This window comes from Carassius carassius, chromosome 29 (assembly GCF_963082965.1).
Source record: "Carassius carassius chromosome 29, fCarCar2.1, whole genome shotgun sequence".
Lineage (NCBI taxonomy): Eukaryota > Metazoa > Chordata > Actinopteri > Cypriniformes > Cyprinidae > Carassius > Carassius carassius.
This window is the reverse complement of record NC_081783.1, coordinates 9,523,105-9,545,972: the sequence shown is the minus strand read 5'-3', so window position 1 is coordinate 9,545,972 and position 22,868 is coordinate 9,523,105. Positions and strand designations below refer to the sequence as shown.

The window sequence follows — 22,868 nt, the reverse complement described above, 5'->3', positions numbered from 1 at the left end:
TCATCACTTGCTGAGATAGATTAATGTAGTGTGCTGCTATATTTGCGAGCAAAGCTCAGCCATGGCAAAATCTGTATGTCACACAGCAGAGAGAGGAAAACAAATCCACCATAAAGCAAATTTAATGAAGTCCCAAACGGCAATACCACTGAGTATATCTCTCTGGCTTTAAAGACAAGAAACATCCCACAACACTAATGCAGAAAGTGAACAGTTCAACTAGTAGTAGGGCTGCATTGTATGTCTCTACTAAAAAAGTACTGCACTTCCAAAAAATCTTAATTCTGCAGTTTGATACATGACCCAGACAGCAATGTTTTGCTATTCAATGGAGCCGACAGCTACTGGTTATTATTTGTGTAGAACTGAAAGCCCATTCACCTCTACAGTTCACATCATCACTCATGTAATAACTGAGATAACTTCTATGGTCAAAAAACTAAAATTTTAAATGTGAATGAATGAATAAACAAATAATATATTTGCTCCAATTGAACCAACTGTTTTCAACATGAATAATATTAAGAAATGTTTGTTGAGCATATTAGAGTGATTTCCCTTTAAGCTGGGAAGAGAAAACTACATTGACATTGACTAAATGACTTTTAAAATCTCTTTAGTAGAAAAATTTCTGTTAAGAATATAAATGCAGATGCAAATGTAAATGAATATGGATTTTGATACATGGCCTTGTTATACTTCAGACTGTTGATATTTTGCTGCATTTGTTCAAAACCATCTGGTAAATTATGGTGGAAGAATTCTGAAGAGATTCGTGCTTCCGAATAGAGCGTGCCACCAAGCAAAACAAAAGAATGTCAATCTGAATGTTGCTCAACACAGCATCAAAAAATGTGATTTGTGGTTTTCTGGTGTTTGCACTGCCAAGTTGGGCCTGAGCCCATCATTAGTGCCAAAGATCTGGCAGATACTGTTCCCAATTTCCAGACAACTGTACAGCTGCCTGATTGTTTAACAGACGAAAGAATTTATTTGAAGTCTCTAAACAAAGTTGCAAGACCATCTTCACGGAATTAGACTGACACAATTTGGAAAGAAACCAAAGGCACCTGCTCTAATATCCATTTTACACAAGATTAGCCTTATTTGCTTCAAAGCATCAACTACTTTTAACGATCTGAAGGATAAGAGAAGAAATAATTAGTTAGGGTAAATGAAACAGCTCTGGATAAATTTAAATTTAAAGTGAACCTTTCTTAAACAAGAAGCGTAGCCATATCCAATCAGGCGGCACTGAAAGCCACATTGCAATCAAACAACATCCAGATGGCATTGTGAGCCACACACTGGCAAGGATCAAGAATAGGCTGTGGCTAGAGCAGGAAGATAACACCACCATCATTAGTTTGTTATCCAACAGTGTCGTCTCGAGATAATGGACATTTATGGATTCGAAATGATGGATGAAAAGAGCCTTTTCTGAGAGTCGCCTTGCTGCAGCGAACCCAAATTACATTGTGAATGACGTGCAAATAATGTAATGCTGGTGCCTTCAACATTTAATGTGATTTAAGGGACTGTTCTGAAGTCGATTCGCTGTAGAGTCTCGAAATTGTCTTGCTTTTTAAATCCAGGATGAAAGATCCAATGGAGTCCAAGACGGGTGACAAGTGCCACCAAAGACCCATGACCTCTATATCCAATTCCACTATGAGGGGCACAATAAAAGGATACGGAGAGGGCAAATGAGTTGTGACCCCCAACTTCCTTGATTCATCTCAGCATCCTATGAAGTAGGCAGCAGAGGTCCTGACCTGCATACGTTCACCTCACACACAAAGCAACAAATCAATATCTTACAGGAAGAAAAGTACCCAATAGACCGACACATGGTTGGGTAGGGAAATTTTTAAAGTATGTTGTGTTGATGGTGGTTTAAAATAAATAAATAAATAGAAAGGAGACCAAGTCTCAAAAGAATGGAAAAGTGGATTAATATTAAAATTAGCACGCAATCAAATATGAATAAATAATCTCTGGACCTACTATAACAGAAGATTATTAATAGATCTAGACTGTTTATACAAAGGAATAAACAAATTCCTCTTCCTGTAAATAAGAGTTTGGATGATTGGTATTGGCAAGCCCGTTTGTGCACTTTACATATTCAAGTTGTGAGTGCCAGATTTCACACACCCGAGTGAGAGTGGGAAGGTTTTATTCATAAGACAAAAGAGAAAGAATGATAGATTTTGTATAACACCATCAGATGAGTCCGAATTATTTTTCTCACAACTCTGTCTGTGATGGGAGATTTAAAACCTTGAGTCTCGACTTATTTGGTGAGGAAGAATGTTTGCATTTGGCAAGTGAGAGACTATTATTGACATGCTGGATAGAGAATGATGTAGTTGGCTACAAAAATATTAATCTGCTTTAAGAACAAAAATGATGTTCTCAATCTGCAATCACATGCAATCTCATGCAATTCTTAGGGGGGGAATATATATAGAATATATTAGACAAATAGGAATCACACAAGCAATTAGTACGTGCTTGAGTGAAAGTGTGATTGACTGAGCATCTGAACATTCAGACATGTTTTTTAACTGACCTTGGCTAGGTTTCCCCAAACAGCAAGCAGAACATTGATGGAATGTAGTGTACTTAATCTCAAAGTCATGTTTCCCAAAAGCATTGTTATCCAAGTCGTAAGTAAAACGCTAAAGCTTCAGACTAACTTAAATGGATATTTATGCCCTTCTTTTACAGTTTATCAGAGACATCAGGCACAAAATAAAGAATATTAATGCACTTTGGTTATCACAAACCCCTTGTAGACTACATTGGAGAATAAAAGACACACTGTTATAAAATGCTTTTAGAATGGTACTCTACAGTCTGTCATGTCACATGCTAGGCCTGAATTATACATTATATACAACAAAATATAACTTTATGTAGGCCTACTAATTGGGAATGAGAACTGATGATATCTAACTACAACAGTGAGCATAGTTCATAATAAAAAGTCTTCATTTACTCTAGTGTTGTGAGAAAAAAAAAGTTAAACGAACTGAGACTTTAACAAATCACATTACATCTATATGTTTTTAGACATATGTAGCTCTAAGTATATGCTAACACATAACAGTGTAACATATTGTTTTTGAAGTCAGTGCTAACCATAATGTACTTTTTTGTTGTTGTTGTCTGCACAAGAAAGAAAGTTGTGTGTAGTGACATGAGGGTAAGTAAAGGATGCCCATTTTCATTTTGGCTGATCTGCACTTTTAAATTCAGATTAAGTGTCCAACGAAACAATTAGGACAAGCAACTCTTAAAAAATCCAGTAAACAACTCATTCCGGGTGCCCTTTAGTTGAGCTACATTTAATATTTAATATTTAATATTCATGTGTGTTGACCTTTAATATTTATTAACAAAGCCCAACTTATTCATCCTACTCACCTAATGTTTTAATAACGTAACTTTAAATGTTTCAACAACATAACATACAATTTCCATGTGTAGTATTTTGCTAAATTTACATGCTGGGGAGACTAGCCACTGAATACGTTTTGGTCTTATTTCAGCACCTTTAGGCCTTATGATTCCTGTAATGATGCCCTTAAATTCTACTTCATAATGAGTGTCCTAATTTGGGTGAGGTGGTTTGGGGTGCTGCTTCATCATAAAATAACACAGTACATGGTAAATGAAGATTACTTTATAAGTATGATTAGTAATGTTTTCAGGAAATACTTGCTTTTATACTTTACAGTGATCTGAAGTTTTTTTTTTTTTCAATATTTGACTCCATACGAAGTCAACAAGTTTACCATTATAATGCATTTATCAATTACTATAGTACACATTGTACACTTATTGATTCTTGAATCATGCAATAATAATAATAATAATCTAATAATCTTATTTTATCTTATGCTAACAGTGGGAGAGGAGATTTATATTAAGGCTACAGTAAATACACGATCAAATTTTGTTCCTATTTAAACCAATGCTCGTTAAGACAAATCCTAAAGCATGCTATCATTGGATACTTATGCTTGATTTACGTTCAAAACGAATATAATGCAAAATTTATTTTAACACGAAAATTATTTCTTATTTGTGCCTGAAATGCAATCTCATTCTTCTTTTTTTGTGCAATTGTGCAATGGAACACAAGAAAATGTTGCTTGTGTTTTATAATAGATACCATTTTTTGTTTCCTTTCCACTACCCCAGTTCCTTTTATCAGTATTACAAAACAGCAAAAAAACACAAAATCTTTTATTTTCATGGCATTGTTTAAAGATTTCTCCCCTCATCACAAAACAGCCATCTAGGCTCACAGTTGGACAATTAAAAATAACAAAAAAAGGTCCAAGTCAATTTCTAAAATTGATTCCAAAACAATATTGGATTTATAATTGAGAGCAACACTTTCCAAAAACCCTAAAGCCCAGATAAAGACACCCTCCATCTGTGCTGTGGGATACAGAAAAAGCCTTTTTAAGAATTGCACAAGCGCGTCATCTTTTTTAGGCCATCAAAACCTAATCCTGCTATAAGCCGATCAATTGCATTATATATAGCTATAGACTGTAACCTTTAAGGCGAAGCCCTCTTGCTGAACTGTAATAGAAAAAGCAGAACAGACAAAAAGACAATTTGACACATAGTAATTATCTCTATCAGTCCTCATGCTGCTTATGAAGCTAAACCCGCACTGGCACTCCGTGTGACCTGTTTTGCTCGTATTACTCTGTACTTATACCATCAGACCAAACTCTCCTGCCACCCAGAGTAATGAGAATGCATCAAACACAGGGCTCATCAGCCTTTCCGTTTGAAGTTCCATTTGAAAAAAACCTGTGCAAATTACACTTGAATGGCTTGCTGGCCATGTTGAGATTGTATCCAGTTTTTTTTTTACATTGTGAGAGAGACTCATTCAATCTCTTAGCTGCCACAGATGGTTGTACACTCCTGGACATTCTGGGCATTGTTGTGGAAAAATGGAAATGCATATGGAAAACAAGCTGGCCTTGGTGTCTGCAATGATCAATGGAGCAAAAACCTTGATGTCATATAGAGAGGCGGGGAAATGTTCGCAGACGTGACAGATGCTTGGTTAAGCATCCTGCTGACGGGTGAGGGATGGCCTACATGGACGCACATACCCAAACCTGCTTCTGGCTGCCCCTCTGAGAGTGCGAAGAAGTTTTTCCTGGTAGTAATGATATGCATTTCAATAGAGCTATTTCCCACCATTCCAAATCGCTATAGTTGATATAGATAACGTGCATTAGCAACGGATTCTCCATCAGTGCACTAAATAGAAATGTGGAGCAGATATTGCAGTGCACAAGGGAAATGCGGTCTCAGTTCTTAAACATTATTATAAGATCAGAGATTCCTCTCTGATCTTAAAATTATGTTTAAGAACTGAGACCGCATCCCTCATTGGCCATAGGGGGGTGAGAATGTATACACACACAGAGCCTATATATAGACTCCTCTCATGTGAAAACACAGTGCAAACACCCACATGCACAAGGAAGAGAGAAAGAAAGACAGAGAGAAAGCTTCACAGGCACTGAAGATCCTGATAGGGGTCATTTATCCTCTGATAATAGCGACCAGGCCAGACAAAAGCAGGGGGCAGCTGGGTTTCCAGGCTATTTCCTGGCCAAACGAAGAGCTTCTCTTACTTTTGTTCACAGTGATGACTTTTGTCACAATGTCTTTCTTGGCCAGACTGTAGAGGCTTCTATCATGCCTTGCAGGAATACAAATTAGCTAAAGTTCCTTTAAGGGAAAAAAGTTCTTCTAACTTTGAAACCAAACCTGGCTCATACGTTGGATCTATTGTTTTGACAACAATTTTTTTGTATGTGGGAGGTCTTGCTTGAAGGTTCACTTGATAAGTAAGTCTCCAACCTTAATTAATTCCCTTTATAGCTCCCTTAAATATGCACACATGTTCACTTAGTCATGAATATAATCTTTCAGCTCACTGACTGGCCTTGTCCGATAATAAAGTGTTTTATTCAGAACAAGATCCAAATTAATATCAGAGAGAAACACTTTCATATGAACATCCAGTTGAAGCTTAGAGAAAGCAAAAGTTTGTACGTATTTACAGCAGCAGCACCGCTGAAATATTGTTTTATTGCCTATTTTGAAAGAAGCCTTGTTTGGATGTTCCCTGAGCCACTAGATCTCAGACTGTGCAATATATCTTCAAGCGCTTCATTAAAAATGGATCAGCTTAAATGATACCAGCAATGAATATGGTTTATAGCTAAAACAGATTCTGATATATGACGCTCTACAGGGGTTATATTTATGTCAAAAGAGAGGTGGATTTCCTACTTAAAGGGATAATTCACCCAAAAATGAAAATTCTCAATATTTATACAACTGCATTGTTCAAAATATGCATATGCATTGTTCAAAATACCGTCTTCTGATATAAAGATCTGACTGAAGATACAGTATCTGAAAAAAAAATAGATTTTTCAAAAGATCTTCTGCTTTTATGTTCTTCAGAGGAAATAAAGTCATACAGGTTTGGAAGAACATAAGGGGAAAATTGAGTAAAGGATGACGCTTTTCATATTTGGGGGAGCTATCCCTTTAAATGCCTAATATAAGGATGAATTTATTCACTGTGAACAGGAGAAGTACCCATAAGGGAGTATGTATACTTGGTCACTTCACTGATCAATTGATATCCAATTGAGCATGTGTATGTTTCACTTATATACTGGCCACATACATATGTGAAAAACAGATCTAAATCCAAACTACTATTCCTCTACTATATGCAATGATAATGTCTGCAGAATGCTCTCTCTGCTCCATTAGTATTTGAGTTTTGAGATTGCTCAGTCCACGTGTTTCATCCATGATTGCTTGTTCACGCATGGATCACAAGGCTCCCAAATCTCCATATGTGATATGGTGAAGTTTACATATCTAAACAGCCAAAATGCATTAAGTTTTCATGATTAGATCTGTAACTAAATAATTTATAATATGGAATAATTTATAATAAATATATTTTATTTATATTTTTGTTTCTAGACAATCTGACTATTTTTAAAAATCTACACCAAATGTCCTATGTACTATATACTTTTTATATTTATAATGAATGTGAATAAATATATAATATTCTGTAAATACTCCCATAAAGCAATATGGTCCTTTTTTTTTTATTTTTTTTTTCTCAGTGTGATGCAATATGTCCTGTCTTACATTTATTTAGTCGACCCTGCAGATACAAATTGACTTATAATAATTGCTTACACAGGTAGTAAAGGACAATCAAAATGTCAGAAGCTGACAGAATGCACCGAAAGTCATAGCAGATAAATAAATCTGAGAAAGGGGTCATTGCTGCTAAATGAGTAATGAAGATAGATAATGATCTATGACATATGAATCTGCATATTTATTTAATTTATTGCTAACAAAGCCAGAACTACCGGATACACAAGACAGGGAATTATGATTAATATTATTTTAGAGAGAGATGGAGATGGTAGTCTAACAGGTGTGCTATAAGGATGATGTTTTAAGCAGTGCTTTTCACCCTGCAGCTGCTGCTTTCTTTCCAAAGGTACCGTGCAACACAGCATATACACCGCAAGCAAACGGTGCAATGCAATGCAACAAAAGCGAAGGAAAACCAAAGACTGTTGCAACGGCAAGCTGTGCAGTCAACGTTGCTGAATTGCAGTCAGTTTTGTTGATTATAATGACAGTGACTGGTTTTATGTTGTCAAGGGGAAACAAAAAGAATGTGGTATTGTTGATTCATCCACAGTGATTCTGTAATTAAAGTGTTGCTGATTTTCATTTGTTCATCTATGTGGATGAATCTGCAAATTTTCACCTCTATGTTAGTGCATAATATGCACAAACAAACAAAGACAAAGAAATTGCTTCAATAGGAAAAGATATACAGTGAAATTAAGACCTTGCTTTATATGGGTTGCCAAAGATCCGTCTCAGAACAATTTACAGTCAGCCTCAATGAGGTCTCTGTGGAAACTCATCCCACACCTTAAAAAGAGCAGCTTAATTGTTACAGTAAATCACACAGTGTGTCACATTTGCACACATTCTTCACAGAATGAAGTCCTACTGTAAGAGATTCTGGAATCCAGACAAATAAATCTCTTTGCATCATATTTATAAAGCCATTTTTATCATTTGATTTTTATTAAAATATTTGTAGCATTATGTACCACTAAAATTTTAAAGTGGTACATAAGTGGTTGCTCTACCCTAAGACCACATACTGTGAAACCCTAGAAATACATCAAACACTGACTGTACAAAATGTAGACTTATCATTAATGAAAAATGTCCTTTTTATATTTTAACACCCGACTGACTAACAAATAAGCATAGTCACTCTCCAGAGTCATCTATAACTTTATATAATAATGACTAATCCCTCTGGAGGAGACTGGATACATAGAGCACAGTGCTATAATACAGCTTTAGCGTATTTTGCATAGCAGACTGGAGAGATTTCGGGAAAGATGGGGAGAGATACAGAAGCTGAACGACTGTGCAGAGAAATTTGACCTCATTCTCTTAATGGAGTGCTGTGAAGCAGACAGCCTGCTCTCAGCTACATCATTATATTTTGACTCAAACGGACCAAGTCCCAGACCTAGTCCACAGCAAAGAAAAAGAAGAATAATTGCTTTGAATATGCTGGTCAAATACAACGGCTCACCTGCATGGCTGAATCAAACATTTCATATAACTTTTGCCAGGGTATTTTTGAAAAAAAAAAAACACTAGGCTATTTTTTAGCCTTATATACAAGGTCCCTACACAAGGGACAAATTTCACACACAGTGGGCTCTAAAAGTTTGAGACTACAGTGACATTTTTTATAATAAAAAATAAAATAAAAAATGTCATTGTAAAGTATACATATTTACATATTATTTCCACTCTTAAATTCGATTTTAAATCCCAGATTCTTTTACTCAGACTTTTGCATCTCTCTGCTTAAATCTAAATATTAAATGTTAGTGAACTTAAATAGCACTATATTAGTGTACATATTCTAAACTTTAATCTGACAAGAGCTTCTCAAGAGTGAATTACTGCATTATATTAAACATTATATCACACCAAATGAGGAGACAGCAGCAGTAAATAGTGTTTAATGTGACATGTAAATTGAGCATGTGCATTTCATATGCGGTTTTCTTTGATCAATGCAGTGAATGCTGAACATGAGACACCATAGATCTCCATTAGAAATGTTTAGCCTACAATGAGTACATTTCACTCCCCTATTTTCCCCTTTCTCTTTTAAAACAACATTTCTGCAACAAATGCCCATATTGTCAAAAATATCCACTGCAAGGCAGAACAAACTATTTTAAAATCTTTACTTTCTTTTTTTTCCCCCTACTTATCTTGCATATGCTGCAGTAACTCAGTAGTGAATGTATGAATGTGAATAATAAAAAAAAGAGCTTGGCACAGAATATTCCGTTTTTTCCGTTGAAAGTAAAACCAACTAGACACATCGCAACAACAGCAAATAAACTTAGTCAAAAACAGTCCACCATGCTCACTGCAAGAAACAAGCTATTTATGCGTCTTCAGAAAAAAAAAAGATTCTAATTAAAATACAGATGTATGTGCTTTGACATGCATGTATTTCATATAAAGACAATTTGCTTTTTCAAACACACTCCCTAATCCGTAAGGCATTAAGGATTCCAACGCACACCAATTTGCACTTCAAACCAGTGGGCCCCTCTTCATCCACCGTAGCGTTTGTTCGCAGGCCCAGCAACACCCTGTGGATCTGCACACAAATATGACTGACTTTAACAAAGCCATCTACGATTCGGCACAGACCCAGAGGAAGTGTCTAGCAGTTCTCTGCATCGTTTGCTCATATGCTTCAGGAAATTGTTATTTTCTCTGAAATGCCTATAACTCCCCCCGTCCCCCTTAGGCTGCAAACGTAACCAGTCGATCCATTAATATTGTCGCCTCAACCAGTCACTGGCTACCGATTGTTAGGTCTAACCAATTATATCCTTGCCCTTGAGTGACTCAAGGTGACTTTGTCTTGACTTGCTCAAGGGTATTTTCCCATTTTTGCCGTTTTTACTTCACCAACATTTACTATCGGGGAATTTTGCTCAGTGTGAGAATAAAACACAGATGGACTTACCATTCTCCTGATCCGATTTGTTGTCCTGCTCTGTGTCTGTGAGTGTTAAAACAGAGTTGGACCGGCTGGACAGCTGTGAGTCCCGTCCATGTGCCTTAACCCATAGCATGGCGCAGTCTGGAGAAATGCCCCCTGCGTTCTGGACAGGGTCTGCTCCGCTGAGCTGTGTATGATGACTGAGTCCGGTCTCAGCACAGAAACTCAGACCACGACGAGGTGCAGGGCCACATATCCCAAGCTGCCTCAGTGACAGACTCTGGCCTGCAAGATTCAAAGTGCATACTTAATACAGAGAGTGTATGCATAAAAAGTAGTTAACGAAGTAACTGTGAACTTGCTGAAAACACACGCACACACCATTTAATTATTTAAACTTGCATTCAAACTCTTGCAGTATATACACTTTTATATTAAAATATTTAAAGCATTTAAAAAAAGACGCTGCAAAAACAACAGCAGTTTTATGTTCCCAAGTTCACGTTTGTCATTTCTGTGGTGACTATTCTTTCTAACCAGGGAATGAATATATATCATTTTAAAATTTATTTTGATCTGTGTTTTACATTTGTGTTTTTTTCTCCCTACCAATGCAAAGACTGATTTGATGTAGAAAACTATTAAACAAAACACAAAATAGGTAAACTACAAAGAACAAATTATGAAAAGTGTTTTTTGTGTGTTGCATATTTTCTTTGATATTTTTATTGCTACCCTTTCATAGAGAACAGATCATATATTTAGATAACAGTGAATACTCAATTCAAAGTGGTCTTTATTTAAAAGAATAATGTCACACAAACAGAATAAACCTTATCAATACATTTTTACTCAGTATACAAAATGACAAAGCAAGCGAAACTAATAAGTAACAGTAACATTCAATACAGTTTTGGCAGAACAAAATATAATATTAATTACCTAATTATGGGCACATTTTGAGATTAAAAATAATGTTTAGTTGAACCTGGGGAGTCTCTTTTACGTGTTTGTTTTAACACAGTATCGGAAATATACTTTCATTTTTTTCATTAACATTTCGGTTATACTATTTTCATGCTTTCATTTACATTCATTAAAAATATATAGAAATAAAATCATACCTACTCAAAATAAAAAAGTTTCATATTTTATAATCCTTTGTATTTTATTCTTAACAGTGTGCATTATTTGTTGTAAAGGTTTATTACACTTACTAACTGAATTACCTTATGATTTACCGATCTTCTTTTCTGTTTCAGCAGGTGAATATCTGTTCAGCTGAATCTGAATGAGGGTAAGCTCTACCTCTTCCAACACAAGAAAATCTGAGGATTTACTACACAGTACAAAATAGAAACTGTTCCACTTCAGATTGAAATTCACCTTGAGACTCAACAGCCTTCTACTTCCTTCAGCTCTGCTTTTAAAACCATATTCCTGTACCTGCTAGCATATGCTGAGTGCTTTATGACTAAAAGCCCACAGAGTAGGTGACACATGAAAATGAATACACCAGAATTTAAATTATGAGTACACTCATAGATATGAAACAAAATAACTCAACACAAGTGCTGACATTAATTACCACATGAGGGCATTATCTGAAATACACATTTTGAAATACTGCAAACTCTGGAAGCCAATGCAGGGCAAACTGCCATGATTTAGCCAGGCTGTGATTAAAATAAAATGACGGAGGAACATTTGTATCATGAATACCGGCAAGATCTCTGTCCTCCGGCTTTTGTGCCGATCAGGCACAAACACGGCTGCTAATTAAAGACGTGCCCCTAAGTGTAACAGCCTAAGGTTTTGGAGTGCACTATAAAGCACAATTAACCAACTAAGTGTATTTCTAATGAAATAAAATTGGAATGAGCAGTATCCTACCCTTCCACTTAAAAGTGATCATGATAAACCATCAAATATTTATGAAATAGTTTGAATAGTTTGTGAATAATCAGCAAATTAGTGTCTGGTGGGCTTTATAAAATATCAAAATGAAACGAAAATGAAGTTGACCAACCTGAATACAGCTACATCTAACAAAAGTGTTTTGACTAACTGCTCTGTACTGATTGAAAATACTTTCATTTAGACTGCCTCAATGACAGGCTGAAATAATATATGTAACTTTTTCAATTAATCCAATCAAAATTTCATTAAAGGGCATACATTCTAGTTATTCAGTTCTTTGCAAAAAACAAAACAAAAAAACAACAACTAATTTTGTGGCTTGGGTAACAGTACTGTATATAAAAGATATTCAAGGTATAGAATAAATAAAAAGTAGATGTTGGATCACAGTGCATCAACAGTTGTTAAATTGCTGTTTGCAATCCATATGATCAGATATTTAGTGATCTGGAAAAAATGTGTTAATTGAACAGTAAATGGTCGGCAATGTAGTTCTTTTAAGAGTTATAAAGTTATTTAATAAAAATAATAAAAAATAAAAAATAATAATAATAATAAAAATAAAAAAATAGAGGGAAAATACAAAAATATGATATCCAGGACTGAAAGCATACATATCTTGTAACAATTTTGCAACCATAGTGATATTAAAGATTTATTTATTATTTTTCTTTTATTATTTGTTTTATTGTAGAAATAATACCTGTATGTCATTGTGTGTGCTTTATTGAACAGAAAAATACTAAAATAAAGAAATACTAGCTTTAATTTCTTCAAATAAAATTATTTGTTCATTATTTTACTTATTAATATTATTATTATCATTATTATTATGGCTGTTTTTCTGTGTGGGTTTGATTGCATGTCCAATTAAGGCAAGCTCTATGAAATGATCTTTGACCTAAAATGTACTTGGAAAATAGTGTCTTTTTTTATGGTCTAGAATGTTTTGTCAAGGACATGGGATTTACTGCTGGACAAAATTTAATTAAATCTGAAAATGTAGCTCCTGTTTGGGTTAGAGGTCAAGGTTACTGACCTTTCATGTATCCCAGTACACTATAATGATCTTATTTAATTTAGAAAGATATAGTTTGATCCTTATTATAATATTACAATGTGCAAGCTGAAAAATTTCTAAATATTTTTTATATATTATTAAATCTTTTTGAGTGAATATAGGTCTATAGATACATGTTTATTCAGTTTAGTGCTGTATACTGCATTTCTTCTTTTTTATTTAGCATTTCAAACGCCTGTTTTTCTTTTCCATGTTGGTTTTAAAACATCACATTTGCAAGCCTGAAGGACTCCAGAGTCTGCTGTCCATATGGTGAATGTTAAAGAGCACTTACCTGGAGCTCTGTATTCCTCGGTGTCCCTTGGCACCATGTCTGGCATGCGATGCCCATAAAGCCCCTGGGTGGATGGGTGTTGATCAAAGGCCTTCAGCGTCTCACTGGAGCTATAGGACTTCTGGGTTAGGACGGAGGATGAGCTGGTGTGACGGTGGTTGCTGGGACCCTCCCTGTAGCCCTCCCTCTCCTCTCTGTCTCCTTCCCTCTCCCAGTCTCTCCCTCGTTCTCTCTTGCTCCGGGAGAGAGAGCAGTAAGGCCGACGCTCCTTCACCTCCATGCTACATTCATGCTGTGTAACTCCTCTTCTACGCTTCTCTCTTGCTGCTGTCTGTTTTAGTTTGCTTCTTTCCAGCTGTCGGTCTGTCTCCTTACCTCTTTCTCCACTCTAAGTTCCACTCCCACCTGCTTAGAGACACAAAAACACTGCTTAGAGAGAGAAAGAAACAGGTAAAGTAGGCAGCAAAATAAGAAAGAGAAGACAAGTAGGATGCTGAAACAAAGCCCTAGCGAGATGTTGCTCCTGCTTAGTTCATCTTGTTCCTTGTACAGCCTTTAAAGAACAATTAGTCACTAAGATAAAGTAAGAGGGGGGTGCAGCGACTGGTATTTTTCTGATAACACTGTTGAACCATATAATTAATCTCTTGAGGGTTGTAAGCACCTACTTTTTTGCATTTACATTCTCAAAATGTCTCTATTAAGCACACTATTTTCTCCTAAAATAGATTATAAAATTATTTTTATATTATATTATATGTGTACATTTTATTGCATTTTAGAATATATATATATATAGACACACACACAGACTGTATAATATTCATAAAATATAATTTAATTGGAAAAGAACAACTGTTTTTGTCAATACAATGAAAGTCAATAGGGTCCAAAATGTACCAAAATGAATTTAATTGTTTTATTATATTTGTGTTGTTATATTGTTACTTAATTATTTAAAAACAAAAATCGTCAGTTATCTTCTATTGTGTTCCACAGAAGAAAGTCAAATTTTAATGACTCTATTAAAGTGAACTATTTCTTTCATTCAAGCATGTTGAAACAGAATTCACCTCAGTCTTCCACAGAAAGAAAAAGTCTGTGTTTTCCAGCAAAGGCAAAGTCAAATGAAGTGATACTAAAAATGCTCGCTTTCATTGCACTGGCTTTGTCATGAGAGATCCTCACATACTTGTAAGCCTTTAGTAGGTTTCCTGGGAGGTTTGTGCCAAAATCGTTTGACAAAGCTCTGGAGAATTGGTTGAGTTTCACTGGGGTGTGAGTTTTAAGGATATTCCAGTCCTGTTTCTCGAGTGTCGTCTATCTTATCTAGTGGAACAGTCGACACACGGATAACGCATTTGCCTAGAGACCCCACTGTCAGTTTAAAGCAGTATAAAGAGGACAAGAGAAACAATGAGGATAATAAAACACTGTAGGAGGAAACAGAGGAGACTAGGTCAGCATTACTGCATATGGCCACAGTAATGGGATACGATTGGGGTAAAATAAATGATGCGCCAGTATCAAAATGTTCCTGTCAGAAAAAGAGAGTGAGCTATAGTTTATTAGACAGTATTTCAGCCAGATAAATTAAATGTAGCTCTCTTTATAGCACTGGTCATTTGATTCTCTTGTGTGAGTGCGATGTTGCGCAAAGGCGCAGTAGGCCGACTGAACAAATCAGCAGAAACCCTCTATCCTTCATAGCATTGGACAGCACCCACTGAGTTATCCTCGGGTAACACGGCCCCCAGATTCGGATCAATTTAGATTAGCCAGGAGCAAGGGAGTCTCAGACATACTGATCTAGCCTTAAACACCCTTAAAACTGGTCTCAGAGTCTGTAAGATTATCACTGGATTAATTTCCAAGACAAAAAGAATGATGGCTGGTTAGTGAGCAATCAAATGCACTGAAATAAATTACTAATGAAATTGCGCTCCTAAATTTCCTTCAATCATTCAGAGCTTGGTTAGAAATATTAAACTTTTCCATCAAGGAAAATGTCTTTGGGAAGAGTTTTAGCAAATATAGGCTAGGAATCATGCGCTTACAAAAGTTTTGAAGGAATGAGAAGCAGAGATATAAATCACGGTAGAGCTCTGGCAGTCATATCATGCTCAGATGGGCACTGACCCATGGGGCCATTGAAAAGCAAAGACTCAGCAGTGAGCAGAGAGGCCAATGGGAACTATACTGTAGCAAGAGCCAACCAGGCAAGAAGATGTCACTTGACTATACCTCACTTACGATGATCTAATGGCAATGGTTTCACTAAATCAGATGCCCGACCATCTGGCGTAACTGAAGAAAGGTGAGAATGAAAGTGGTCATGACCTCGGGCTCTACAGATGACCAACAAAACAAAGAAAAAAATTAACTACAGTCATAAATGATCTGCTAAATGACAAGCAAATAAAACATTTTACTTTTAAGGTAAAGTGATAGTTTTTTCAAAAATAAAAATTAAAGAAGGAAAGCTGTAAACATTTTTAAAAATACAGATTTCAAAAGCGTGTTTGCATAGCAATGCCATAGAATATTTTTTTTTTTTTAATGGTTTGGCCAAAGAATCTTTCAGCAAATGAGAACAGCCATTTCATTTTAACTGAAATCATATGTGATGTTTGTCCACACCTAATGGATTCACAATAACTGAGAGCACCCTCAGATAAGGTACCAATGACTTTCAACCAATGCAATCACCCATAGTTAAATAAATTGTTGGCAACCTTCATGACCCATCTTTCTTACCTGAAGCACATTGCGTATTCTGCAGATGGCGTGAGAGCGTGAGTCTGATGGCTGAAAGTGCACATCTACAGCAAGTCTCTTTGTTCGGTAATTACATTTCATTGGGACTAGCTGCGGATATCGGATTCCACCTCTGACCCCAAACTCCATAAATAATGATCATCATAGCAATGTCAGCCTCCAAGCCTAGTACTACCATCCAGATGCTGTGTGCCTGCCCTCCTATCTTCATCTCACTTCGTTAACCCCAGATCCATCTTATCAACCTTTTCACACCCAAGCAGTACATGTATTTTTATCATCTGACACCACAGTATTTTTATGGGCATGTTATGGTTCAGCCTTATTATTTTCTTTTCATGGTTGCATTATATTTAGCAGCAAAAGCAATTTATGTGCATCCTTGAAAATCTTCTTCTAAAAGAACTAAGGCTACGTTCACACTGCAGGCTGAAACGACCCAATTCCGATTTTTTTGCCCCTATGCGACCTGTATCTGATTTTTATTCATGACAGTCTGAACGACACAGATCCGAACTTTTCAAATGCGACCCAGGCCACTTGGGTATGTGGTCCTAAATCCGATACGTATCCGATCTTTTGAAATGCGACCTCCGTCTGAACGGCCGGGTCACATGTATCCGACCCGTACGTCATTGATACGCTATAAACGTCATAATTCTGCGTTGAAGTAGGCGGGAATGAGAAGATAAACAACAACCATGGCGGACGATGCTGCTTAAATAACTTTAATATTGCTAAACGAGCTCCGCTGTTGACTACACTGTTATTGACATCCATGTGTAGCTACTTCCGCAAACAACGAGTGACGTCGTTGGCCGTTGAGTACTCTTCTGCGCATGCGGATCACTTCTGGGTCATTTCACGTTCACACAGGAGATCACAAAAGGTCGCATTTAATTGGAAATGTGAACGGCCTTGCAAAAAAATCTAATTTTTTCAAAAAATCGGAATTGAGCATTAAGCCCTGCAGTGTGAACGTAGCCTAATCGATGGTATGTATCCCAAATGTATTCATTTGCTTAACCTCCATCATTTCTCGCCATCATTCCTCTAAAATCTGCTTCTGTATCCTAAACATTAGTTTAATTCTGTTAACTAATTATAGAAATAGAAATAATGATGTATCCTACCTAATAAGCAAACTTCCAGGCAAATGGGTTAGTCATCACAGCACTATGACTCTTCTGCTTGTGTAGACTAATTTGGTATGGAAACATATTACTGGAAATAGATAAAATATAGGCTTTTTAAAGAGACCACAGACTTTAACAGTATCCAGTTACTTCTCTGGAGTATAGAAATTTGCTTTAAAGCTGCTCATCCAGTGAGACATGGAATGGTATCTTGGTGAGAGAAGGCCAAGGGGGAGATGGTCTGGCTGTAAAAACTCCAGCTCATAGTGCCAGCAGATAGGATAACTAACAAGCTTTTCAACTGGAACATTGCACACAATCTTCCTTAGTAAAAAAGTAACTTTGAGTAAACTTCTAAGAGGCTGATGTATGTATCTTCAGAAGCATGCTGCAATGCAGTGTAACTGTATGCATAAACATTTCTCAAAAACAATGACAAATAGGCCAAAGAGACATGAATACAAAGATCAGACAATTTAAATACAAAGAAAAAGGGCAGACAGAAAACTTATATTTTTCATTTCTGTTTTTTTTTTTCATTGATGGTTCTATTAAGTATCTTTAACACTATTTACAGTAGGCAAAGGTTCTTAAGAGTCTTTAAAATGTTCTTCTCATTAAGACAAAAAAATGCTCCTTTAAAGAACTGTTCACTAAAAGGTTCTTTGTTCTACAGCATCGCTATGAAAACTCTCTTTTTAAATCTTTATTTTTAAGAGTGTTAAGTCAACTTTTTGGGGCACACTGCTTATTATTGAAGACTCTATTTTATACAAATATATTGTCGTATTTAATTTTAACAGAGTTATAGACTCATTTCTTATTTTATCACAGACAGTAAAAATGTGAAAATGAAAGAGATTTAACTCAGCATAGAAATTTGCAGAGGAGAAATAGGACCAAAACAGACTTGAACATATACGATACTCTCAGTATATGTTTATAGCCTCCCATATAATCTCATCAAATAATATTTGATGCATTTTCTTTTTTAGTAGCACTCACTATAACAAAACACATTGTCTCAAAGGTCCATCTGAGTCAGACAGAAACCTGAGACTGAAACAAACACCCAGAGTTAAATCTGCAATTCCCTGATTTATACATTTACCTGATGCAACTTAACAATGGGTCAAATCAAACATCACTCCAAATGGGTTGCCTCTTGGGAGAGGGGTTGCTGCGAACAAAATGCAAAAAATAAAATAACCTGATACAGTAAGTTTCTATTTCGCTCTCCGATTTCTAGAAAACGCTCTAGTGGTCATTAATGGCATGGTTTCAACATACGGACAATGAGTAATCCTGCTCATTATTTAGTAGGGTGTACATAATAAATTATTGGTGGTAGTCTGTAAGATCTCTCTCTGTGACAGAGTACCCAGATGGCACAGCACTGTTGTTAACATCCATGGCGGCTGCATTGTTTATTTATGCCTATGATTATATAGAACTGCACAAGCATAAATTTTATAACTCCCCACATTAAGATTAAGGTTAAGAATTCATTTTAACACCCACCATTCTGCAAACAGTAAAGGTGAATATATACAGTAAGTTGGTTTCTCCAGTGTTAGCATCTCATTAGGATGCATTACACTTTAATTGAATCAAAATCATTTTTATGTGTGCATCACCAGCATCCTCCTCCATCATTTTACTACCTTACTCTTCCGTCTGGAAGCCTTTCTTTAAGCCTCCTGCCCAAATCTTTCAAATCAGCCTCCACAGTCCGTGACCAGCCACTAAAGTTCGCTCCAGGATACTAAGTGCACATAGCCCAAAGAAATACAGAACCCCTCCCCTCCACCGCCGCCACCCGCCACTCAGCCTGTTCTGAGCTTTAGTGTGGCCGCCACCACCGACAATAGCTTGCTTTGACAGCTTTGCATAATTCATGCGCTGCACTGCTCTCCCTGAGCCCAGCCCATCCACTCGCGCGCTGTGAGACAACGGGAAGAAAAAATACAGACGGGAAACAAGGGCACGCTTCCATTAGCCGGTGCCTGTTCCCACACTACACTGCTGCACCCTGGGATAGTGCCACTATTGTCTGGGGGTCGTCATTTTCACCACCCCCGCATCACGGTGGAGATGCGACGCAGAAGACACAGATGTGCACAGGCCTGGAGGAAGACACATCCACTTGTGTTCCTCTTTTTCAGTATTCATGACCTCAAGGCTGTGCTTTTCTTGGACGTGTTTGGAGTAAGAGGTTTTCCGGTGAGGTTTGATTTAGAGCATTAATGGTTATGTCTGATATTCTGACTAAAAACATTGACTAGGATGTGCAGCTTCTTTAGAGAAGACTAAATGGTTTGAGTGATCCCAAATTATTGCTTTAAGACCAATAAAACATCCAGTATTTTTCTTAAATTAGCCTACATAATAATGCACAAAAGTCCTTTTGAAAGATGACAATGTCCTCAACGGCTGTTTTGAAGAAGTGTTTTAATTACTGCACTTCCAATTAAATGGGCAATTTCTACATGAAAACGTGTTCCGGCATGGGCCTTAAAATGAACAAGCAAAACTTTCTCTTCATGTCAGCATTTGAAGAGGTGGGTTCTGATGTTATGTAGGTCATGATAGCACACTCAATATCAGAATACAGAGATCACAAGTTCTTATTTAAAAATTTTTTTTTTTACTGAAATGTCTCACGTGGCACACTGAGGGGTTTTTTTCTTATGCCCTCAGTTCTGAAGATAATTTCTGCAGCAAAAATTTCTGAAGAAAATCATATTTGTTTATGAATATAAACATGCATTCAGTACGCATGCATTTAAGTCAAGCCGGACAAAAATGCATTGTTGATAGAACAAAAATAGATGTTGCATTTGTGTACAAGTCACATTATTATATTCAAAAATTATCTAAAATATCTGTCAAATTTACAGAAAATGGACCATTTACAAAACAATATAAACACTACATGTATTTTAGTTCCCCTCACTCCACACCAAATCTATTCAGAACAGAACAGGGATGAAAAAATCTAAATTATAAAGGAAACATAAATTGTAGTGGCAAGCCTAAAATAATTTATTTAAAGCAAAACTGAAACTACCAGCGTGTAGAAAATGTGTTGTACAAATAAACTTGGGCTCACATATCTCCCACATTCAGCTCAAATCTAAGTCACTTTGGAATATAAGGGAATATAATGGATACAAGTACAGTTTTCTGTTTATGTATGTTTCTGGATATATAATACATAGAAATATATACAGAAACATGCAGAAACAGAAAACAGTACTTTTATCCATACTTTCACACATATGCACATACATTCAATGCATATACATTCAATATATAGGGCCCTATGAAATGCGTTTTATGTTTTCCCAAATTCCAGAGGCAGAGTGTCGCACGCTTCAGTATATGTGTGGTAAACGAAACCATGTGTCTGGCCATTCATTCACACAAAGACACGCAGAACATGCAGGATTTATATTTAAAGGGGTCATATTATGCAATTGCAAGTTTTCCTTTCTCTTTGGATTGTTACAACCTGTAGATAAGATCCCTAAAGTGAATAGATAAGATCCCTAAAGTTGCAAAGACTAAAGTCTCAAACCCAAAGAGATATTCTTCATAAAAGTTAAGACTCGTCCACGCCCCCTTAAAATGCCTCTTTTAAACACGTCCCCACATGTCTACATCACATTGTGGGAAGATTCGCATTCTGCCTAAATGCTGCCTAAATGTTCACACAAGGGAAGAAGGCGTAACTGTGATTCTCACTGTAGAACTTTTGCTTTCACCATGTTGTGGAGATGCTGTGTGTTTCGTTGTGAAAGTAAAAATACATTGTTTGGCCTTCAAAAAGAGGACCAACTAGAAATCAGTGGTTAAGTGGTTAAGTTACTTTAGACTACAATGCTGGCTGTTCTGTGTCACAATCTGTAAGTGCGTTTACATACACTAAGTAGACATTCAAAAGGCCCTTTTTACCGCCGCACATACCGCCGCAGCGGCGGTATAAAGTGCATTTGCAGCCTTTGACCGCTGAGTGGCGCTTTTACCACAAGTTATCAAACAAGCGCATCAAAGCACATTTTCGCTAATAGACGTCAGTTTTGCCTCACTGATGTGTTAGAGTTGATGGCTTCAGTCAGGGAAAATGAAAGAAAAACACTGTAGTTAAAATATTTAATATTTAATATCCACAGACGAAAGTTTGGAACTTATGAAGTTATGTGCATTTCTTAGAACGAATTCAAGAAGGATAAATGTCAAGCCTGTGCCTGAACCTGTGATTATATTTTCTCTAATCTACATGGTATTAAACCATATTTTAGATTTAACACATTTAAAAGGTGTGTGGTAATATTTATATTATATTAATTATGCGTTATATTATTCAAAAGAAATTGTGGTTTACTTTGCATCGGAGCATTAAAAGTGGTAGCCTATTTTAGGGGGGTTGGCTACATGGATTAATATGCAAAATGTCAATATTTTCATATATTATGCCTATACTTTAGTTTATATTTTCAATATAAATATATTTTTTCCTTTAATAAAACAACATGCATTTTTGTTATTCGTTACCTGTCCTTTAACTTATTGGGGAAAAAACATTTGTCTGTAAACTGATTAAGAAATTGTTGCATGTTTAAACATGAAGCACTGTATAATTTCGTTCCCATTATATAGGCCTAATTTGCCTAAAACAAGAAACGAATAAAATTAAACCTGCACGATTAAATCTTTGAAACTCTAAAGAATGGACGGATTAATAAAACGTCCTCACGATTAAACTCAATTTCTCTCATTATAATCAACAAAATACACACGATGTAAAAAAGAGCTTCATTAACTGACAACATAAGTGATTTTTAAGGGAGCCTTCTTTACTTGCTTTTAGTGCTGGGCGATAGCATATGGCCTAAAAAGAAAAATCGATTTTAAAATCAATATTCAAATGACAAAGACATTTTTCAAAACAAGTTTTAATATAGTTATAAACTTATAACTGAGACAAGATGATAAAAAACTGTGATGTTATTACCTTAATGCTGGAAAGACCTTTATTTTTTTTATTTATTTATTTTTTTTATTATATATTATTTTTTATTATTATTTATTTTTTGTTAATACAGCCCATCAGCTGTGCAAATTTTGTTTGTGAGGAAAATAACAGTACATTTTTGTCAGTTATTTTATCTGAACAGATCGATTAATTTCTTCAAGATTTCAAAATCAAATAGCCTACTGATAATGTAGTAGCACTGTAAGATTACATTTGTTTGAATGCATTATTGCTAAAGCGATTGCGTGTGAATGTGCTTTATCTGTTTAAATCATGCTTTAACCCGAAAATAATCAGTAAAAGAAACAGACAAACTCATATAGCCTTTAACATCCCGCTCGACTATTGCAGTCATTATAACCTGATCAAGCCATAGCTAAATATGTTTAACATGAATTCTTGCTGAATATGCAGTTATATTACGGGCTGTTGGCATGAATTGTACTCGTGATGGAGGCTCCAGTCAG

General features: G+C 36.0%; 1 protein-coding gene across 2 annotated transcripts in view; it reads right to left on the bottom strand.

The window, feature by feature from the left end:
- The window catches only part of si:dkey-237h12.3 (teneurin-3), a 114,299-nt gene extending 95,139 nt beyond the window's left edge, over positions 1-19,160 (bottom strand). For both annotated transcript variants that reach the window (XM_059515822.1, XM_059515823.1), the window contains exons 1-4: positions 19,028-19,160; positions 18,475-18,543; positions 13,450-13,857; positions 10,199-10,459 (exon numbers count right to left, since the gene is read on the bottom strand). In XM_059515822.1, coding sequence (XP_059371805.1) covers positions 10,199-10,459; positions 13,450-13,729 — 541 coding nt within the window. In that variant the 5' untranslated portion in view covers positions 13,730-13,857; positions 18,475-18,543; positions 19,028-19,160. The remainder of the gene's footprint in view (positions 1-10,198; positions 10,460-13,449; positions 13,858-18,474; positions 18,544-19,027) is intronic.
- Positions 19,161-22,868: the final 3,708 nt, after the last annotated feature.